This window comes from Tiliqua scincoides, chromosome 2 (assembly GCF_035046505.1).
Source record: "Tiliqua scincoides isolate rTilSci1 chromosome 2, rTilSci1.hap2, whole genome shotgun sequence".
Lineage (NCBI taxonomy): Eukaryota > Metazoa > Chordata > Lepidosauria > Squamata > Scincidae > Tiliqua > Tiliqua scincoides.
Genome location: NC_089822.1, coordinates 64925151 through 64942160, shown reverse-complemented (window position 1 = coordinate 64942160; position 17010 = coordinate 64925151). Strand labels below are relative to the sequence as shown.

The following is a 17010-nucleotide window of genomic DNA, read 5'->3' as shown; positions in this document are numbered from 1 at the left end:
CACCATGTGAATGGAGGAATTACTTGGGATACAATCCCATGGTTATCTATTCAGCAGCAGTCTTTATCATGGACTTCAGTAGCAACAATTATACTTTGGAGATAGCTCTTCCTTAAGTTATTGAAGTACTAATGAGTCTTTATAAGAAATATTTATCTTGGCAAAGTGAAAACAATATCAGTAAATTACTAAACAGTTAATACAATAAACTTTATTGTTCACTGGTAAAACAACAATTTACACATAAATGTCTCATCTCTTGTGTAACTTGCAGAAGTTTTTTTTTCCTATGGACAACTTGGGCTACATAGCTTTTTTCAAAGCTATGAGTCCCTTCGGGGAGAAAGGCGGGGTAGAAATAAAGTTATTATTATTATTATTATTCAAACCTGCCCATTTCTGTTCAGAACTATATAACCCTTATAGAATTCCTAACCATAAAGCAAAAAGACTTAGAAAGGAAAAAACATCAGAAGGGAAGGAAGGAAAACATCTTGAAAAGCCTATGCTTAATCCTCCACAGGAACATTAGAAGAACAGAAATCAGATTTGTTAATTTTGTACCTTGGGGGGGAGGGCAGAAAGGGGTATATTTCTAAAATTGTAGCTGTAAACACATTGACTAGGGAGCAAGTGTCATGCAACTTAATGAGATTTCCTTCCCAGTAAACATGCTTAGGACAGTTCTGTCAGTTATATCCTGATGTTATGCATATTACTATTATGCATACGATCCCTCAGATAAACTTATGCAGGTTATCTGATGGACCACCTTGTCCCATACATTTCTGCCCACACTCTTAGCTCATCTTAAGAAGCTTGCCTGCAAGTGCCACCTATGACTCAAGTTAGAGCAGTGGTTCCTAAACTATACATAACAAGGCACTCCCTGGCGATCCACAGGCCACCAGCTGGCAGTGAGACCGCACAGAATGCTGCAGGGGTCACTAAGAGGTTCCACGCCTGGCTGAGCTACTAACGCATGGTTTTTGCATGCTGCGAAAGGCTTGCCCGCCCACTCCAAGTCATTTATCAGCCTTTACAGCGTACCAAACAGTCTCCAAACCCAGAAGTGACTGGCCATGATGTCATGGCCAGTCACTTCCAGGAGCCCGTGTGCTGCATTTGCAGCATGCAGAAGCATCATTAATGCCAAAGAATAGGAAACACTGAGTTAGAGGAATGGTAGAGGGAGGGCAAGTGGCACTACAAATATGGAACTCCCAGGGGACCTAAAACTATCCCTTCCCTTACAGCCCTTACAGTAAGGGCTCAACACATTTTTATTTTGTCAAGTGTCTGGGTGATGGTTTTTGTGGTTGGTCTCCTGTGCCTGCATCTGATGTATTGTTTGCCACATTTTTGTCTATCTGTAGACACTGTTATTTCTAGTTTTATTGCTTGTTGAACTGAATTGCTGTTCCCATCCCTTCTGTACTGTTTACATGCTTTAACTGTTTTACATTGTTTTTATAAAAAACTTGTAAGCTGCTGTGGGCAATTGCCTCAGCAAGGGAAAAGTGGAGTACAAATTTTTTAAATAAATAAATATTCACTCTAAAGGAGAAAGCCCTATGTAAGATACACAGAACTACAGTTTTCATGCAGTTCAGGTCTGGATACCTACATTATCTTGGATGTAATCATTTTTATTTTTGCATTAAAAAGCAGCATGGGTATCTCAAAGTACTGGGATCACAGTGAAGCATTTTAGCCTTTGTGTCACAGCCCTGACAAAAATCCACCACCTGCTATTTGTGTGAGGAAAGAAGCTACCACTGACATAAATGGCAACACAAACTGAACCCCAGTTTGGGGTTCCCCAGGAGGGGAAACTCGTGTGTGTGTGTGTGTGTGTGTGTAACTTATATACACTAGGTTAGGGCTTTTCAAACCCTGGCCTGGGGGCCAGATCCCGTCCAACCCGTAAGCAGACTTTACCATTCTGTCACATCACTGCATTACCTCAACTGGGGGACAGGGCAACAGACGTGAGTGCCCAACGCATCCCTATACCCCAATCAAGGAGAAAGTCATGCAGCAACATGGTGGAATGGTAAAGTCCAGTCCGAAAGGAGATTGATTTTTTGTTAACACAGTGGTCGTAAGCTTGGCAACCGCTAGACTAGAGCAACTGCAGCTGTGATTAATCAAACACACATTTCATAAGATTGAGAGTTGACATTTGCCAAATCAATTTTATTCTAACTACCTGTTCATCTCTTTGTCTCCACTCTTGCCAATCCTCTTCCTGAGAGTCCTTCGGTACTGAACTATGCAACATTTGCTCATGCTGAGAAAAGCAGGATCCATGAGAAGATTTCTGAGGAATTTTTTTAAAAGCAAGGTTTCTGAGCTACACAGAAAAACACGATTAAAAATGATTGAATTATTTTATATAACACCAACATAGTTTCTCTTTAAAATGGTCAATTATATATTAATTTTACTAAGAAAATAATGTAATATTTAAAGGCATATTAAATATGTAAATATTTAAATCAGTATTATTTACTGCCTAAACTGGCTCCAATACATAATTTTATGTGAAAATCATAGCAAGATGCATTACATCATATTGCATAGTTAAGAAATAAGTGAGGAAAGTATTGAGAGGTTCCAATTTTTTAAAAATCATGCTTTAGAAATACTGCTAATTTATCATTATACATTGAACAATATTAGTATACAACAACAATTATGCACCTGTATTGCCATACCATAAACAGGAAAAATAATTTAGGATCTAAACACAGTCACTGAAGGCTATCAAAACCATGACTCTAAGGGTGCAATCCTAACCCCTGATGTCAGTGCTTTCCAGCACTGGCACAGTGGTGCCAATGGGACATGTGCTGCATCCTGCAGTTGGGTGTCACTCACAGAGGCCTCCTCAATAAGGGAATGTTTGTTCCCTTACCTCAGAGCTGCATTGCCCTTATAACAGTGCTGGAAAGCACTGCCATAAGGGGTTAGGATTGCGCCCTTAGACACCTGCACTGGCAAAAACCAGCACTAAAACTAGAGTTGCCTACTCTCAGAAAAGCATGTTTAAGAGTGAAGTGGAATTCACACATTTTTGAGAGCATAGCTTATTCTGATCCCAAACATGTTTGAAACCTGACAAAATGCAACATACACTGAGTTCCTTACTGCATGCTTGACCGCTTTTTGAGTTTTCCTTGCACGAATATTTGGCAAAATTTATTATAAAAAAGAGCCATCACTCTACCTCATTTGCTTCACTCTGCTGCTGTTCCTTCTTTTTTCTCCTCTTTTCTTTTTTCTTTTCATTCATGGTTGACCTATTGCCTGAAGCTTGAGATTTTCTAGCACTCTGACCACTTCTTCCCTTTCCAGATTCAGAATCAGATTCACTCCCACTATCCACTTGCAAGAGAGCAAATCGAGATGCAGTAGTAGGAACTGAACTAATTACAGTGGAGGCCATTTTAATATTGGATTTGTCTAGAAGCACTACTCTTCTAAAGGTGTTTCCTGGAAAAATTAGAACACAAGAGAAAACTGAGGGTGATGTGGGGCTGAGGGGAAGATAGCTATTTTGCTATAAGAGTAAAATTAATACACAGCACATTGAAACACATCTGTTTCAACCTGATCTAGAAGTTTTACATAATTTGACCAAAATTTGACCTAAATAGCTCAAGAACAAAACTATCACATTTTAAATGTATTATTATTAACATATTTAACTCCCGAATTCACTCCCAAATTGGCCTTTTCAGCCACACTAGACGCTGTTCCAGAACCACCTTTCAGAGCACAACACCATAGTCTTTCGAAACTGAAGGTTGCCAACTAAATATTAACAATATTCATACACCACTTTTCAACAAGAGTAGTTCACATAGCAGTTTACACAGTAAAACAAATCAATACAGGTCCAGCCTGTTTATACACGTATTTTTTATTTATACATGGATTTGACTCACCACGAATGGCCCCTGCAAATGAGAAGGAATGTGCTGATTCCTGGAGAAGGGGAAAATGCACCCCTTTAAAATCAGTTTAAAAAACTGAACAGTCCTTTAACAATAGCCTCCTTAATGAGAGAGAGAGAGAGAGAGAGAGAGAGAGAGAGAGAGAGAGAGAGAGAGAGAAGAGGGCAACTGGCTGACAATCCTTCTCTCTCCAGCTGACCCCTCCCTTCCCTGAGCAAGTGAAAGGAAGATGATCATTTTGCATTGGTGAAGGGAGGGGCTGAGTGTAAGCTCTCAGCTCTTTGTAAACTATTGGAGGACCACTGATTGATGGATTGTTGTCCTAATGACTCTATCTTAACATCACAAAGGTCAGCAAGGCTGTTTTTAAATCACCAGAGCAAAGAAACTTTGTTTTTTAAATTGATTTGCTATAGTGCATTTTTTGTCATCCATGTGAGTGCTTGGAATGGAACCCACAGGAAGAATTAGTCTCAACCTGTAAATGGTTCCCTGCTCCCAAAGAGCCTGAAATCTAAGAATAAGTTTAATTTGTCCATACTGAATTGATATATTGGCAAGACTAATACAACTTTGTGCAGTTGTTCACCCATGAATATAGAGACAATAGCGATCAGATGTGATCTATTTTCAATATTGTCAATAATGTAGCCAAGAGAGACCATAACCTGGCATGACCTGATTGTCATCATTGAGACAATCACATGTGTTCTCAGAACAAAGTCATAAAGACAGGACTATGCAGTAATATCTCCAATAAAGTGGGGATACATTTCTGGAAACTCTGAATGAAACAAGGTTCTATAGGAAACTTAACCAATGACATGGAAGGAAGCTGGCACTGTCTGGCCAGGAAACACTGGATGCAGTAGCCATTAATCAACCCAGGACAAACAGCACTGTAATGAAACCATGCTAAAGGAATCAGCATTATCAGAGATATTACCATAGTTCTTTTCATAATCTGGTGTGCACTAGTATCCAAAGGTGATGGACAAGTCACCAAGTAGGAATAATTATTGGCAAAGCCACTGTCATTTTGTTCTTAAAGAGAACTATAAAAGAAAAAGTTCACTGATCTTCTGCAAACATTGGCGCACCAAAAATTTGCCGCCTTGGGTGCCCTTCAGGGAGAAAGGCTGAATACAAATCTAATAAATAAATAAATAAATAAATAAATAAATAAATTTTCACTCTTCAGAGTGAGATTAGCAAGGAATAAGAAAGCTTCATAAATTTTTAAGGATTAATTTCAGTTCTTTGGGGATGGATTGCAACCATCAAGGAAACATGTTTTAAGAGAAGGAAGTCATTTACTTATACCAGGGGTCTCCAAACCCCGACCCGGGGGCCAGATGAGGCCTGCGGTGAGCCTCTATCCGGCCCACAGTGAGCCTCTTGTCCTCTGAAAGCCCCTGGCCCACTTTGCCAAACATGACTGGAATTATGCTCTGGTTGCATCTGGAGGGTGTTCTAAGGGCCAGAGAAGTTGAATGAATGAGCCCATTCAATCATTTATTCACACATCTAAGTTCCATCTCTAATTTATTTATATAAATTTTATTTTTATTTTTTTTTCCAGCCCTCAAAACCGTGCCAGACATTTGATGCAGCCCTCTGGCCAAAAAGTTTGGAGACTCGACTTATATGATGACGTGTCTTGTTTTACCAATCAATGAGAAAAATACATAATTCAATAGATATTTTAAAAATGAAGAGAACCCCTTTGTCATTTCACTGCAGTACAACCATGAAGGGAAAAAGGTTTCACATACTGTACAGTGTTCATATGAGTTTTTGTTGCATCACTTAGAGCAGTGATTTTCAACCTTTTTGGTCTCACGGCACACCAACAAGGTACTAAAATTGTCAAGGCACACCATCAGTTTTTGGACAATTGACAAGGCACACCTTTCTGTTGGTGGGGGGCTCATATCCCCAAGGATCTTATTAATAAGAATTCCAAGAATTCAATGATAAATATTTGTGAAACTTTCCCATTAAATACAAGACCCTAATTGAATGCATAACCAACTGTTGGAAATAACAGGCTCAAATCTTTCATCTGTTTCATATTTGTATTTGAGACAGTCTAGATGTCAGTAAAACAGACAAGGGGAAAAAAAGATTTCCATCATCCATCATTTCTTTCCAAGGCAAGAACTTTAGGGTGCAATCCAAACTGCCCGTTAGATTAAATACACACCAAAGTCTCAGAACATTAAACATATGAAAACAAGTGTTACGTATTTGTATGTTTAGACACAAAATAAATGTATGATTAAACAATAACTACTAACAAACAAACTGATGAACAGTGTTATGCAACGGGTTGTATACATAACGATTCATATTTGCCAAACCAGATATGGTTTGGCATGGGAGGAAATCGGAGGCCAGAATGTGATACCAGATCAAAAAGATCCATCCGAAATGTTGTGGTTCTTGAAAGATAGAACCTTTCTTTGATTGTAAAAATCCCTATGGGGATTTAGAACAGCCTGCCCATGTAAACTGCCTTGAATAAAGTCTGAGGAGAAATCTGATGACTAAGAAAGGCGGTATATAAATACATGTATTATTATTCAAATAAGGAACGGCCCGAGAGGAAAAGTGTCCTTACAACTATGCACCCCCCCAAACCTTGAGCGCATTATTGCACACACATATCACTACTACACTCTTGCTGCCATTGCCACCATCTCTTCCTCAGCCATCCAAGCTTTCCTCGGTTTAGGAAAGCAGCTGACTTGCCAAAAAGAGGAGAGGAAGGTGAGGTGCAGTAATATGAAGCCTGCTCCCCTTCCATGAAGCGCCAGTGCTACCTCCTTCCCCCATCCCATCTTGTTTGAAATAAACTGACAAAGAGAGCATGCTCTCTTCATCTTGACACATGAAGAAAAGAGGAAGTGCCAGAGTCAGGTACGGGGGAGAGCTGCAGGGAACCACGCATTACCTCTTTCCCAAAGAAGCCAGAAGGACAATAGCAGCTCCCCCCCCCCTTTCCTACAACAGCACTGGAGGAACAGGTTGGCTGCCATTGTCCTGAACCTCCTTCTGCTTGCTCTCAGCAAGCCACCAAAGGCAGCACAGTGGGCTGCAGAGAGCAGTGTGCAAAGCACCTTTTTTTAGTTTGCCACCACTCTCCCCTCAACTCCCTGCTTGAAAAAGCTGTTCCAGTCAGCCTGATTGCTAGGATGGTCTTGCACCAAATAAAGATCAGACTTGCTGTCATCAATAGAGAAATAATATATTACCACATTTATTATATGTGCTATATGTGAAATGTGTCCTACACATTTAAGTTCATTCAACTGAAATGAGAGTCTCACAGGCTTCTTTGGAATTACTACTCCAGGATAACTTTCCCCTGTAACAATGACCTAAAGACACACCACTTGGGAGTTACCTGGGTTAAAGCAATTACAGTACAGAAGACTTAACTTCACTTCTCTTTAGCCATAGGACAGTAAGAAAATAGATATGCGTTAGTTAGAAAAAACCAGTAACCAAATCAAAGATTTACACAAACAGGATTTCCTTTTTAAAAGGATGATAAAAGTTTACCAAGAATATGTTTCTAAGACTACAAAAAACAAACATGTAAGAATTTGACTTATTTTTGCTTATAAGGTTGTAAAGTACAATTGCAATAAACACCCCTCCTAACTCTTTATATACCTGTATTTCTGATCTCTGCTCCTGGGAAACTATAACAACAGACCTCGTCAAGGTTAAAAGAAGCTAGCCTCCATATAGAAAACAAAAAACACTCCCTTACAGATAAGTCACAGCCCAGTCCTATCCAACTTTCCAGCACTGGTGCAACTGCAATGCAGCCCTAGGGTAAGGGAACAAATGTTCCCAAATCTTAAGGAGGACTCTGTGACTGCACCCCCAACACAAGAAGCAGTGCATACACCTCTGACACAGCAGCACCAACACTGGAAAATTGGACAGGATTGGGCTGTCAGTCCACTATACAGGTCGTCTCTCATTATCTGTTCCAGAACCCCTACTGGATTAAAAAAAAAAATCAGTGGATAAAAAAACAGTGGAAGAATAGATTTAAAGATCCATTTCCAGGTTTCCTGCCCCTCCATTGCGCCTAATGGAATAAGGTTGTGCCTCAACATCTGCAGGGGTTTGATTCTAGAACTCCCTGCTGTTACCATAAAATGTGTCAAATAACAGCAGTTTAAAAAAATTAAAAGTGTTTCCCTTTACAATTGTGCTTTACAGTTGTGTAGCTTCTCTTATTGTTGTAGAAAGGCAGTCAGCAATTAGAAATGGAAAGGACCCTGTGCCTTTGCCTGGCTCAGCTAAAGAATGGAATGATCATTTGCATGGCTGTCTTTCCATGGTTGTAAGAAAAGCAGTTTTTAAAACTGTGATTATAGGGATGTGTTTTTCCCCTCCCCCAGGGATCAGCACATTCCTTCTCATTTGCAGTGGTCATTCGCTTTGAGTTAAATTCATGTATAAAAAATTAATGTATAACAAGGTTGGACCTGTATCTCTTTTTGCCAGCCCCAGTGCGCACACGCACACACTCTCTCCCCACCCCCCAAGCTCCCCGCCAGTAGCCAGGATTCTCCATGACCCACCTGCTGTCTCTCAAGTACGCTTTGGTAAAGACAGTGGTCTAGTAGTTAACACCTGAACTGCCTTCTTGCAAGGTTTCCTGGAAGAGATGACACCTGTCCAAAATTTAAAGCTAGCATTCAGAAAAACCAGCTCCAGTACATAAACAAAGCATCAACAAAAAGTTACAGAAAGCCAGAATGAAGCTTTTCTATATTTTCTGTGTGGAAAAGTTCATTCAGTCACAAGTAATAATTTCTGAAGCACATTTCTAGTGTACAAATGCTCATTTAGGATACCTCTGTAGTCTAGTATTGGCAAGAGCCATTTTAAATGGATTTATAAAAAAAAAACAGTTAAGTTTATTTCAGTATTCCAAAAGCACTGGAAAAATCAGAATCTGTTTTATCCCTTAAAGAACAGTTCTGCTAAGCTCAGAAGACTGAGCACTTTACCAGTAGAAAGTGATCCATCATAAAGTGCCATTTTGTCTCTTTCATCTTCTATTCACAAGTCACCAACATATTTGCTAACACCAGAACAAATATTTTATCTCCTATATAAGCAAAGGGCATTTGAAGTGCCAGGAGTCTCAACAACAGGGAGCGGAATCCTTGATAAACTCTCTCACTGTTGAAACACAGGAGACCACGCAAGAGTTCTTAATACTGGTTGGAAAGTTAGCACTGTGTTTTAAAAATACTGTATTGCTGATGAAGCAAACATAACAGCAAAGAGCAGTAGTTATACATGATGTGCAGTCACACACACACCCATCAGCTGCAAGGCTCATGGGACAGATGGTGTGTGTGTGTGTGTGTGTGTGTGTCCCACCGCACTATTTTATTTATTTCAAGAGAAGCAAATGTTTTGCATTGCTGGAGAGGAGCCTAGGAGGAGATAAAAGCCAGAGTTGGGAGAGCAGCATTTTAAAGGAGAGGAGGTTTCGGATTTGGCACCTGCTGCCACGTGCAAACTCAGGCTTGTAATCCTATCCACGCTTGCTTGGGAGTAAGCTCTGACTATAATATGACTTACTTCTGAGTAGACAGGCTGTAGTCCTGCCCACACTTACTTGGGAGTAAGCCCTACTGACTATAGTGGGACTGACTCCTGAGTAGGCGGGTACGGGAGTGGGCTCAGCGGGGGACGCACAGGCTACAGGTCACTTCCAGCCTGCAGGCGCACGACCAGGCCGAGCCCCCCGCCCTCCTTCGCGGCGGGGGCTGCGCCAGCCCCGGCCCCCTCCTGTCTCCGCGGCCTCCGGGAGAAGGCGGGCACCCCCTTCCCAGCGCCGCAGCTGGAAGACGCGCGGAAAAAACGGACCTCACCCCTTTCGGAGCCCGAGCCCGCTGAGGGGAGAGGCGTTGCGGCCTCGGAGGCGCCTGAGGGAGCTGCCGGCGTCCGGAGAGCGGCGCGGGGCGTTGCGAGCGTACGGCAGCACGCAGCGGGGGAGGCGGGCGAGAGGCTCCGGAGAGCAGAGCGCGTGCACGTGCTCGCGCGCGGAGTTTGTTTACGTCTGGGTCTGGCTGTCCGCTGCGCTGCGCTGCGCGGGAGGGGGGTGCTGGCGCACGCGCCACAGAGCGGGCCTGTGACGCCAGCAGGACGGCTGCGCCTCCCTCCTGGCCCCCACGGCCCGTGCGTGGTCTGGGTCGGCGAGCAGCGCTTTGCCAAGGCTCGGGAGGGGCGGTTGGCAGGGACGTGCTTGGGTGGCGGTGCGGGGCAGGCAGGGCCTCCCCACCGCAGTCCTTCGAAGCACCGCCACTGTGTGAGGCACCCAAGCACCCACAAGCCACGTGCGGTGGTGTGAGGCAGGGCCTCCCCACCGCAGTCCTTCGAAGCACCGCCACTGTGTGAGGCACCCAAGCACCCACAAGCCACGTGCGGTGGGTGTGAGGCAGGGCCTCCCCACCGCAGTCCTTCGAAGCACCCGTGCTGTGCAAGGCACCTGCAACCCGCACCTGGTGGGTGTGAGGCAGGTGAGGCTGAGCCTCCCCACCAGAGTCCTTTGAAAAGTGCCAGGAGTATGTGAGGCACCCAACCACCTACAACCCACGCACTCCACGATTCCTGTCAGCAGGAAGCAAAATCGAAGCAGTGGTATCACTTTATTTTATTGTGAATTATATTCTCATTAAAAATCTAGCAGTGCTTGTCTCTTTGGGTAACATCCCAACATAATTCACTCAGAAGCAAGTCCCATTTCAGTAATGGTCCTGCATCTCCCTGCCATTGTTCCTTTAATTAGTAGCTACTAAATAAGGGGCCAGTTGTCTCACAAGAACTTCAGTTCTGCTTTGCCAGTCCATACCGGACAGAATATCAGGGTAGTTGTTTTTTAAGGCCAAAACAAACAAAGAAAAAATGATTACAGAAAAGTCTGGAAGGGGAAAAGCAACATGGGAGCATAACACAAAAACCATCAGAATGGAGCTTTGGGTTCAGAACAACATTGTTTTAATTCTTTGTCAAAACTGAGTAAATGAATGATACCCATTGTGCAGTGAATAGCTAATATGGAAGAAATCTAACTGTGCCTGAGTGAAAGGCAGTAACTAAAAAAGTAAGTGTAATTGAACATGCAGTTTTCTGTATAGACTAACCTAAGGCCCAATCCTATCAAACTTTTCAGCACTGGTGCAGCCGTAATGCAGCGCCAAGATAAGGAAACAAATGTTCCCTTACCTTGAGGAGGCCTCTGTGACTGCCTTCCCACCACAGGATGCACAGTGCGCACCCCACTGGCACAGCAGCACCAGCATTGGAAAATTGGATAGGATAGGGCCCTAAGTTGGCAGAGGCCCAAGCAAGGCTTCTTGTTTACTATCCTATGATGGAGGAGCAGAGAAAAGAGACAGGTGGAGATAGCAGGTGCCTATTTCTTGTTTTTAGTTTTTATACTGTTACCTACCTGAAGTGCTTCCTAAATGGGAGGGGGAAATGTGGGATATATTTTAAATAAATATTTGTTGTCATCTCTGCTTAGGAGGTCAAAAGGTGTCGGAAGAGCTAACAAAGCCAGATCCAAGAATTTGCTTTCATTTGAGCATAATGAGTGGGTGCTCAATAGCAGAAGAGCTGACCTTCTAAAACCCTGCAACATTTTGCCCATCAAGAAGCCAGAATCTTTGGTAACATGAACTCTCAAGAAGGCTTAAAACTTGGCAGTACAGTGTGGATCTATTAATATCTTAAAATATCTTTGCCCCTTCATGCAATAAGGTGAAGGATGTAGTTCCAAACTTAACATATATTCCCCTCCACCCCCACACACATCCCCTTACTTTAACAAACAAACTGCTGCATGATCAGCATTAGGGGCAAATCCTATCCAACATTCCAGCTCTGATGCAGCCTGAAGGTAAGGGAACAAATGCTACCTTGAGGAGGCCTCTGTGATTTCCTCCACCACCACTAGATGCAGCATAGGCACCTCTGGCATGGCTGCATCTGCACTGGAAAATTGGAAAGGATTAGGCCAGTGTTATTCAAAATGTGAGGCCTGGCTCTTTAGGGCAGCATTAGGAACTCAAAGGAGAGGCGAAGGATGTCCTCTCTACTAGCCTGTCTTCTGCCCATCCTCTGTCTGTCTGCATTTTTTTTTAAAGCAGAAGAAACAGGAGTTGCTCAGCTGGGAGAGTGGCTGCTGCCACCCCACCCTCTTCCCAGCATGCTCGGCTTGCAGTCCTTAACCCTCGCTGATCCTTGTCTGGTTGGTTCCTAGTTCCCAGCCTGGGATCACTTCTCATCAAAATGAAATCTCTCTTTTCAACCCCCCCCCCTCTTCCACTCCCCCCTTTTGATTGCCAAACCTTCCCACTTTCCTCCCCTCCCCAAATAAAACACTTCCTATTTTACCAGTCATCAGGACTCTTAAAGTTGCTTCCATGCAGTTGGCAAAGGGGGGGGGGAGAGAGAGAGAGAGAGAGAGAGAGAGAGAGAGAGACAAGCACACAGAAAAAGGGTACTGTTTTTAAAGTTATTTATTAATCTTGTTTGACTGAAGAGCAGAGGCTGTATTTTTAAAGTGATGAATGTTGCTATTTGAAGGGAAAACTTGTCCCCCCCAGGAGCTGCACAGGATGTTAATGCAATGTCCAAGAAAACATTGTCTGGGAAGAAATGTATTAGGGAAGAAAAGTAGTACATGTTAATTGACATTTATTAGTGGAGGTTGAAAACAGCCCTTCAGTCCTTGAAAACAGCCAGTCTAACAAACCTATATTTCAGAAAATAAGTACTGTACAGGAAACTCTAGTTTTACATATGTTTTGATTTGAAATTTTTGAAAGAAAACATACTTGTTTAATACCAAAATGTAATTTATGCTTTCCAGTTTTGGGAATGCAGTCAAATGTGGTTAAATAAAAATTTTCATTTACGTGTGTTTAGGATATGCACTGCTTTTCAAAAACGTTTCCCCCTTGTAAAACAAGAGGTGCTTGTATTGCAGGAAATCTAATCAAGGAAACTCTTGAAGTCTGTTGAACTGATCCACCAGCTGATTCGTTGACTATGGCTGAGCTGGCCCTGATCTGAGCCATCAAAGCAAGTTGCTGCGGCTCATGTCAGCAGCAGATTCAGGGTGCTTTTCATCCTGTCTGCCATGATCTGCTGCACAGACATGAGCTACATCAGTTTCCTTGCTATGCTCCATCACACAATTTTCGAAAACCAGGAGGTGCAAGACCTCTGGTTTTATTTAAAATGACCATGCAAACAAAGGAGCTCCTTTGTTCATGCAGTCCCTTTAAATAAAACAGCAAGTTCCAGACTTCTTGGTTTATGAAAATTGTGCAACAGAGTACAGTAAGGGCTAAAAAAATTTTTTTAAGTGCCTCATAGCAGAGGCAGTGGCAGCAGACCTGGCATAGCATTGGGCAGTGCCCCTAGTTGTGCCATTCCTGGCTCAGATTCATTTGAAACCATTGAACAACTTGTGGAATCTTCAGTTTTTCAAACACACACACATGCTGACATGCTACTGCAAACCACCAGTTTTTGAAGATCTGTTAGTGGCAAGCCAGAAGCCAAATTCAACATATTGCATAAAAACAAACAGGCTCACTGTAGATCAGGGGTGCCCAAACTAAGGCCTGGAGGTCACATCTGACCAAGCACAAGATTTTCTCTGGTTTGCTGCAACTTGTTCCCCCCCCCCAAAGCATTTGCTAATGCTTGCCATTTTTACTCATTATATATCATTTCTCAGTTTAAGCATGGCATTTTTTCTTTATAATTGTCACATTTTTCTTTTCCTCTGAATCATATCATGCTGATTACAAAAAGTATTCAAAGGAAACATTCATTCATTTAAATTTCATTCATTCACAAAACTTATTTCTTTTCAGCCTGTAGAACTGTGTAAAATGTATGATGTGGCCCATGTACTGAAAAACTTGGAGACCCCTTGCTAAGGGCCCAATCCTAAAATTTCATACTACCCACACTGGATGTCATAAATGTGTCATAAAGCACGTTTACACCACCCTTGGAGGAAGGAGCACTGACACTGGGCTGAGTGCTGGGTAGAGGATGCCCAGAAGTAGTACCACCGACAGCAATGCAGGCTTTCAGGGCAAGGGGGAGGCATTCTGGGGCAGGGAAGAACAGCGCGGTGGGAGGAACTGGCCTGGGAGGAGGGATGACACTACTGGAGGCCTCTTCCACCAGATCCTATCCTTCATGTCAGACTGAAAAGCCCGACGCAGGGGTTCTTAAGTCTGCGCCAGCAAAATAGCCGCTGCAGATGTGAGAAGCCCCATTGCAGGGAATGGGGCCTTCCTCGGGGGAAGGGGAAAAAAAATAATCCACGTGCCAGAAAGGATAGGATTGGGCTGCCCAACGTCTATCTCTTGTCTATGATCCACTGAAGTGGCCACATGCATACTTTTGCAGTGTAGACATGCCGAAGTAACTGCCTTTTGGTGTTGGTTCTTATATATGGTAACATAAGATTTCTCATTTTCATCAAGATTTGCTTTGAAAACAGTGCAAAATAAGGAACACATTTACTGTACTTCAGTCATGTGTTTTAGGGTGCATGCATTTAGGCTAGAGAAGTATTTAATATCCAAAATACAAAAAGCAACATTAAAGAGTCCAGTTCACATCTATTTGCAAAACTTTCACAATTCAACAGCACAACAGACAAACAAATGCAGTTCAGTATTGACATATTGTAAAATACACCAGCTGCTTAGAAAAAGCATTTTGAACCCATCAACTTGAAGAAAGGTGAATGATACCTTAGTGTGTTCGCAAGCAATCTTATAACATGATAGCCTCATGAGTAAGGTTTCCACTTAAGAACTGCACCAATGGAAGCCGATGTTGTCTATCAACAGATAGAAACTGTAACTGAGGTTATAATCCAGATTTTTTTTCCAAATGCAACGAACAGCTCAATTCAAATGCTGGGCAGCTTCAGGCACCCACACACTGCTTCAGCAACGACCACTGCAAACATGTCATAATGCACGTTGCAGCAGCCGGGAGGGCAAAGGCACTGGTGGGGAGGGTAATGCCAGTTGGTGACCCGCCTGGACCTGGGAGTTGTAAGTTTCCCACTGAGCTACGGAGAGGCATTCCTGGGTGGGGGGGAAGGCAGGGAGGCATGTTCTTGAATGGAGGAGGGTAGTTCAGGGCGAATTAGGCCCTGGAGGGGGGCAGGAACAGCAGCCTTTGCTGCCACCAAATGCTATCCCTCGTCCTGGGCCTCAAAGCCTAAAATGGGTCTCTTCAGTTCTGTGCCAGTGATTGAGCTGGTGCAGATCTGAGTAGATCCATAGGGGCTACTACAGCTTGACATGGATAAGGGAATCAAAGTTCCATTACCCTGAGGAGACCTCCAGCTGCTTCCCTGGCTCCACAAGATTCAGTGGCTGTACAGTGGGGTGGCGGCCCCAACAGAATTGGGCTGTAAGAGGACTAACCAATTCTAAGCAATATTTTAAAGTGCAGATTTGATGCCCCAAAATGGCAAAATTATAAAAAATGCCTATCAGTACTGCACACCCAAATGCCACTCTATATAACTGTGCATCTCTCATGTTCTTGACACACAAATGCTTAAAATCGTGACCTCAGCCTCTCTTGTATTCTCCTTGTGAAATATCAAAGTAAACTAGAAAGGAACTATCCTTTCTGCAAGTGACATGGGTTTTTAAAATCCAAATACTTCTAAATAAAATATATCACTGCAGTGTGTAGTGTGATTTTAGATGCAAAACAACTCAGTGTATCTGAAGGGGAGTGTCTGAGTTTATCTAATAAAGAAAGGTCAATAATAATAATGGCCCCACATAGTGACTATCCTGTGGGGAGAGTTTTTCTGTGTAGTGAAAGGTACGTTTGCATATGGGTGTTGTCTCACATACTGAGAGCAAGAAGGAAGAGAATCAGTGATCCTACTACCTGCTTCTGAACATTCCTTCTGCACTAGCCTAGTTTAACAAGATACTGTTCTTAACTATAATAGGCATTTACAGTATACAGACATTCTCGTTGTAGCAGTATACTGTTCTTTATTGCCCTTAAATGGCAGTAACTAAATAAACTGACTAGCATCAGTGCACCTACATCAACGAATTAGTTCCAAGGCACAGGCACCTGCTGGTGGTAATACAAGTCATATTTGACAATTATTTCAGAATATATCTGCCAAATGTGCTTTTAATGAAGAAAACCAGCTCCATCAACATTTGTAGCTACTGTCCCAAAGTCATTTTTAATAAGCACCTCAGATTTAATATTTACGTATATTCAGAACTTAAGAGGCTAATTATTTAGTTTTAAATAATTGACAAGAGAAACTTCCTTGCCAACATAACATTAATTTCTTGCTCAAAAAAAGGAGATTGTAGCAAAGCAGTTTTTTGGAGACAAAAAACAACCTTTTTAAACAACTTGGTTAGCACCAAGAGTCATAAATTTCAGTATAATGTGCACAAACAGAAAACTAGTTTTTGTTGATGTTCTCATTATGAGAGTTCACACAATATTTTTTGTTCCAGTGATCAGTCCATGCCCACAAGATCAACTGTAATGTAAAAAAAACTGACCAATCGCCAGTTCACAGCCCAATCCAATTCACTGCCCAGGGTGCGGGGATGCGGTGGTGCCAAAAATGGCTGCCGCTGCATTCTGCATGCTTTGGGTAGCCGCTGGCGGCTCCTCAGGAGAAGGGGACTTTTGTCCCCTTCCCCGGATAAAGATAGTAGCTCTGCAATGGGGCTACTCAATTTACCGCCAACCAAAAGGTTGGCAGTGAATCAAGTGCCTCCATGTCAGGTGGTGAGTCTGATGCGGAGGCTTTGGATCCAGTGGAGTGTCACTTCCCGCTCCGTTCCCGAGTACGCCTCCCCAGAACACCTCCTCCCCGCTCTCCGCCCACCCTCCGCTCACCTCCCCCCATGGCCCCACTTACCTCTCTGCTGCTCAGCAGTTTGCAACTGCTGAACAA

General features: G+C 42.9%; 1 protein-coding gene across 6 annotated transcripts in view; it reads right to left on the bottom strand.

Moving 5' to 3' along the window:
• The window catches only part of GKAP1 (G kinase anchoring protein 1), a 29862-nt gene extending 19778 nt beyond the window's left edge, over window positions 1–10084 (bottom strand). Inside the window, exons 1-4 of one of the 6 annotated variants that reach the window (XM_066617401.1) lie at window positions 9878–10084; window positions 8570–8662; window positions 3233–3498; window positions 2213–2356 (exon numbers count right to left, since the gene is read on the bottom strand). In XM_066617401.1, coding sequence (XP_066473498.1) covers window positions 2213–2356; window positions 3233–3451 — 363 coding nt within the window. In that variant the 5' untranslated portion in view covers window positions 3452–3498; window positions 8570–8662; window positions 9878–10084. Of the gene's footprint in view, window positions 1–2212; window positions 2357–3232; window positions 3499–8569; window positions 8663–9872 lie in introns of all 6 variants that reach the window. The other 5 variants (XM_066617402.1, XM_066617398.1, XM_066617396.1 and 2 more) reach the window with 5 other exon arrangements.
• Between the last annotated feature and the right edge of the window lie 6926 nt (window positions 10085–17010).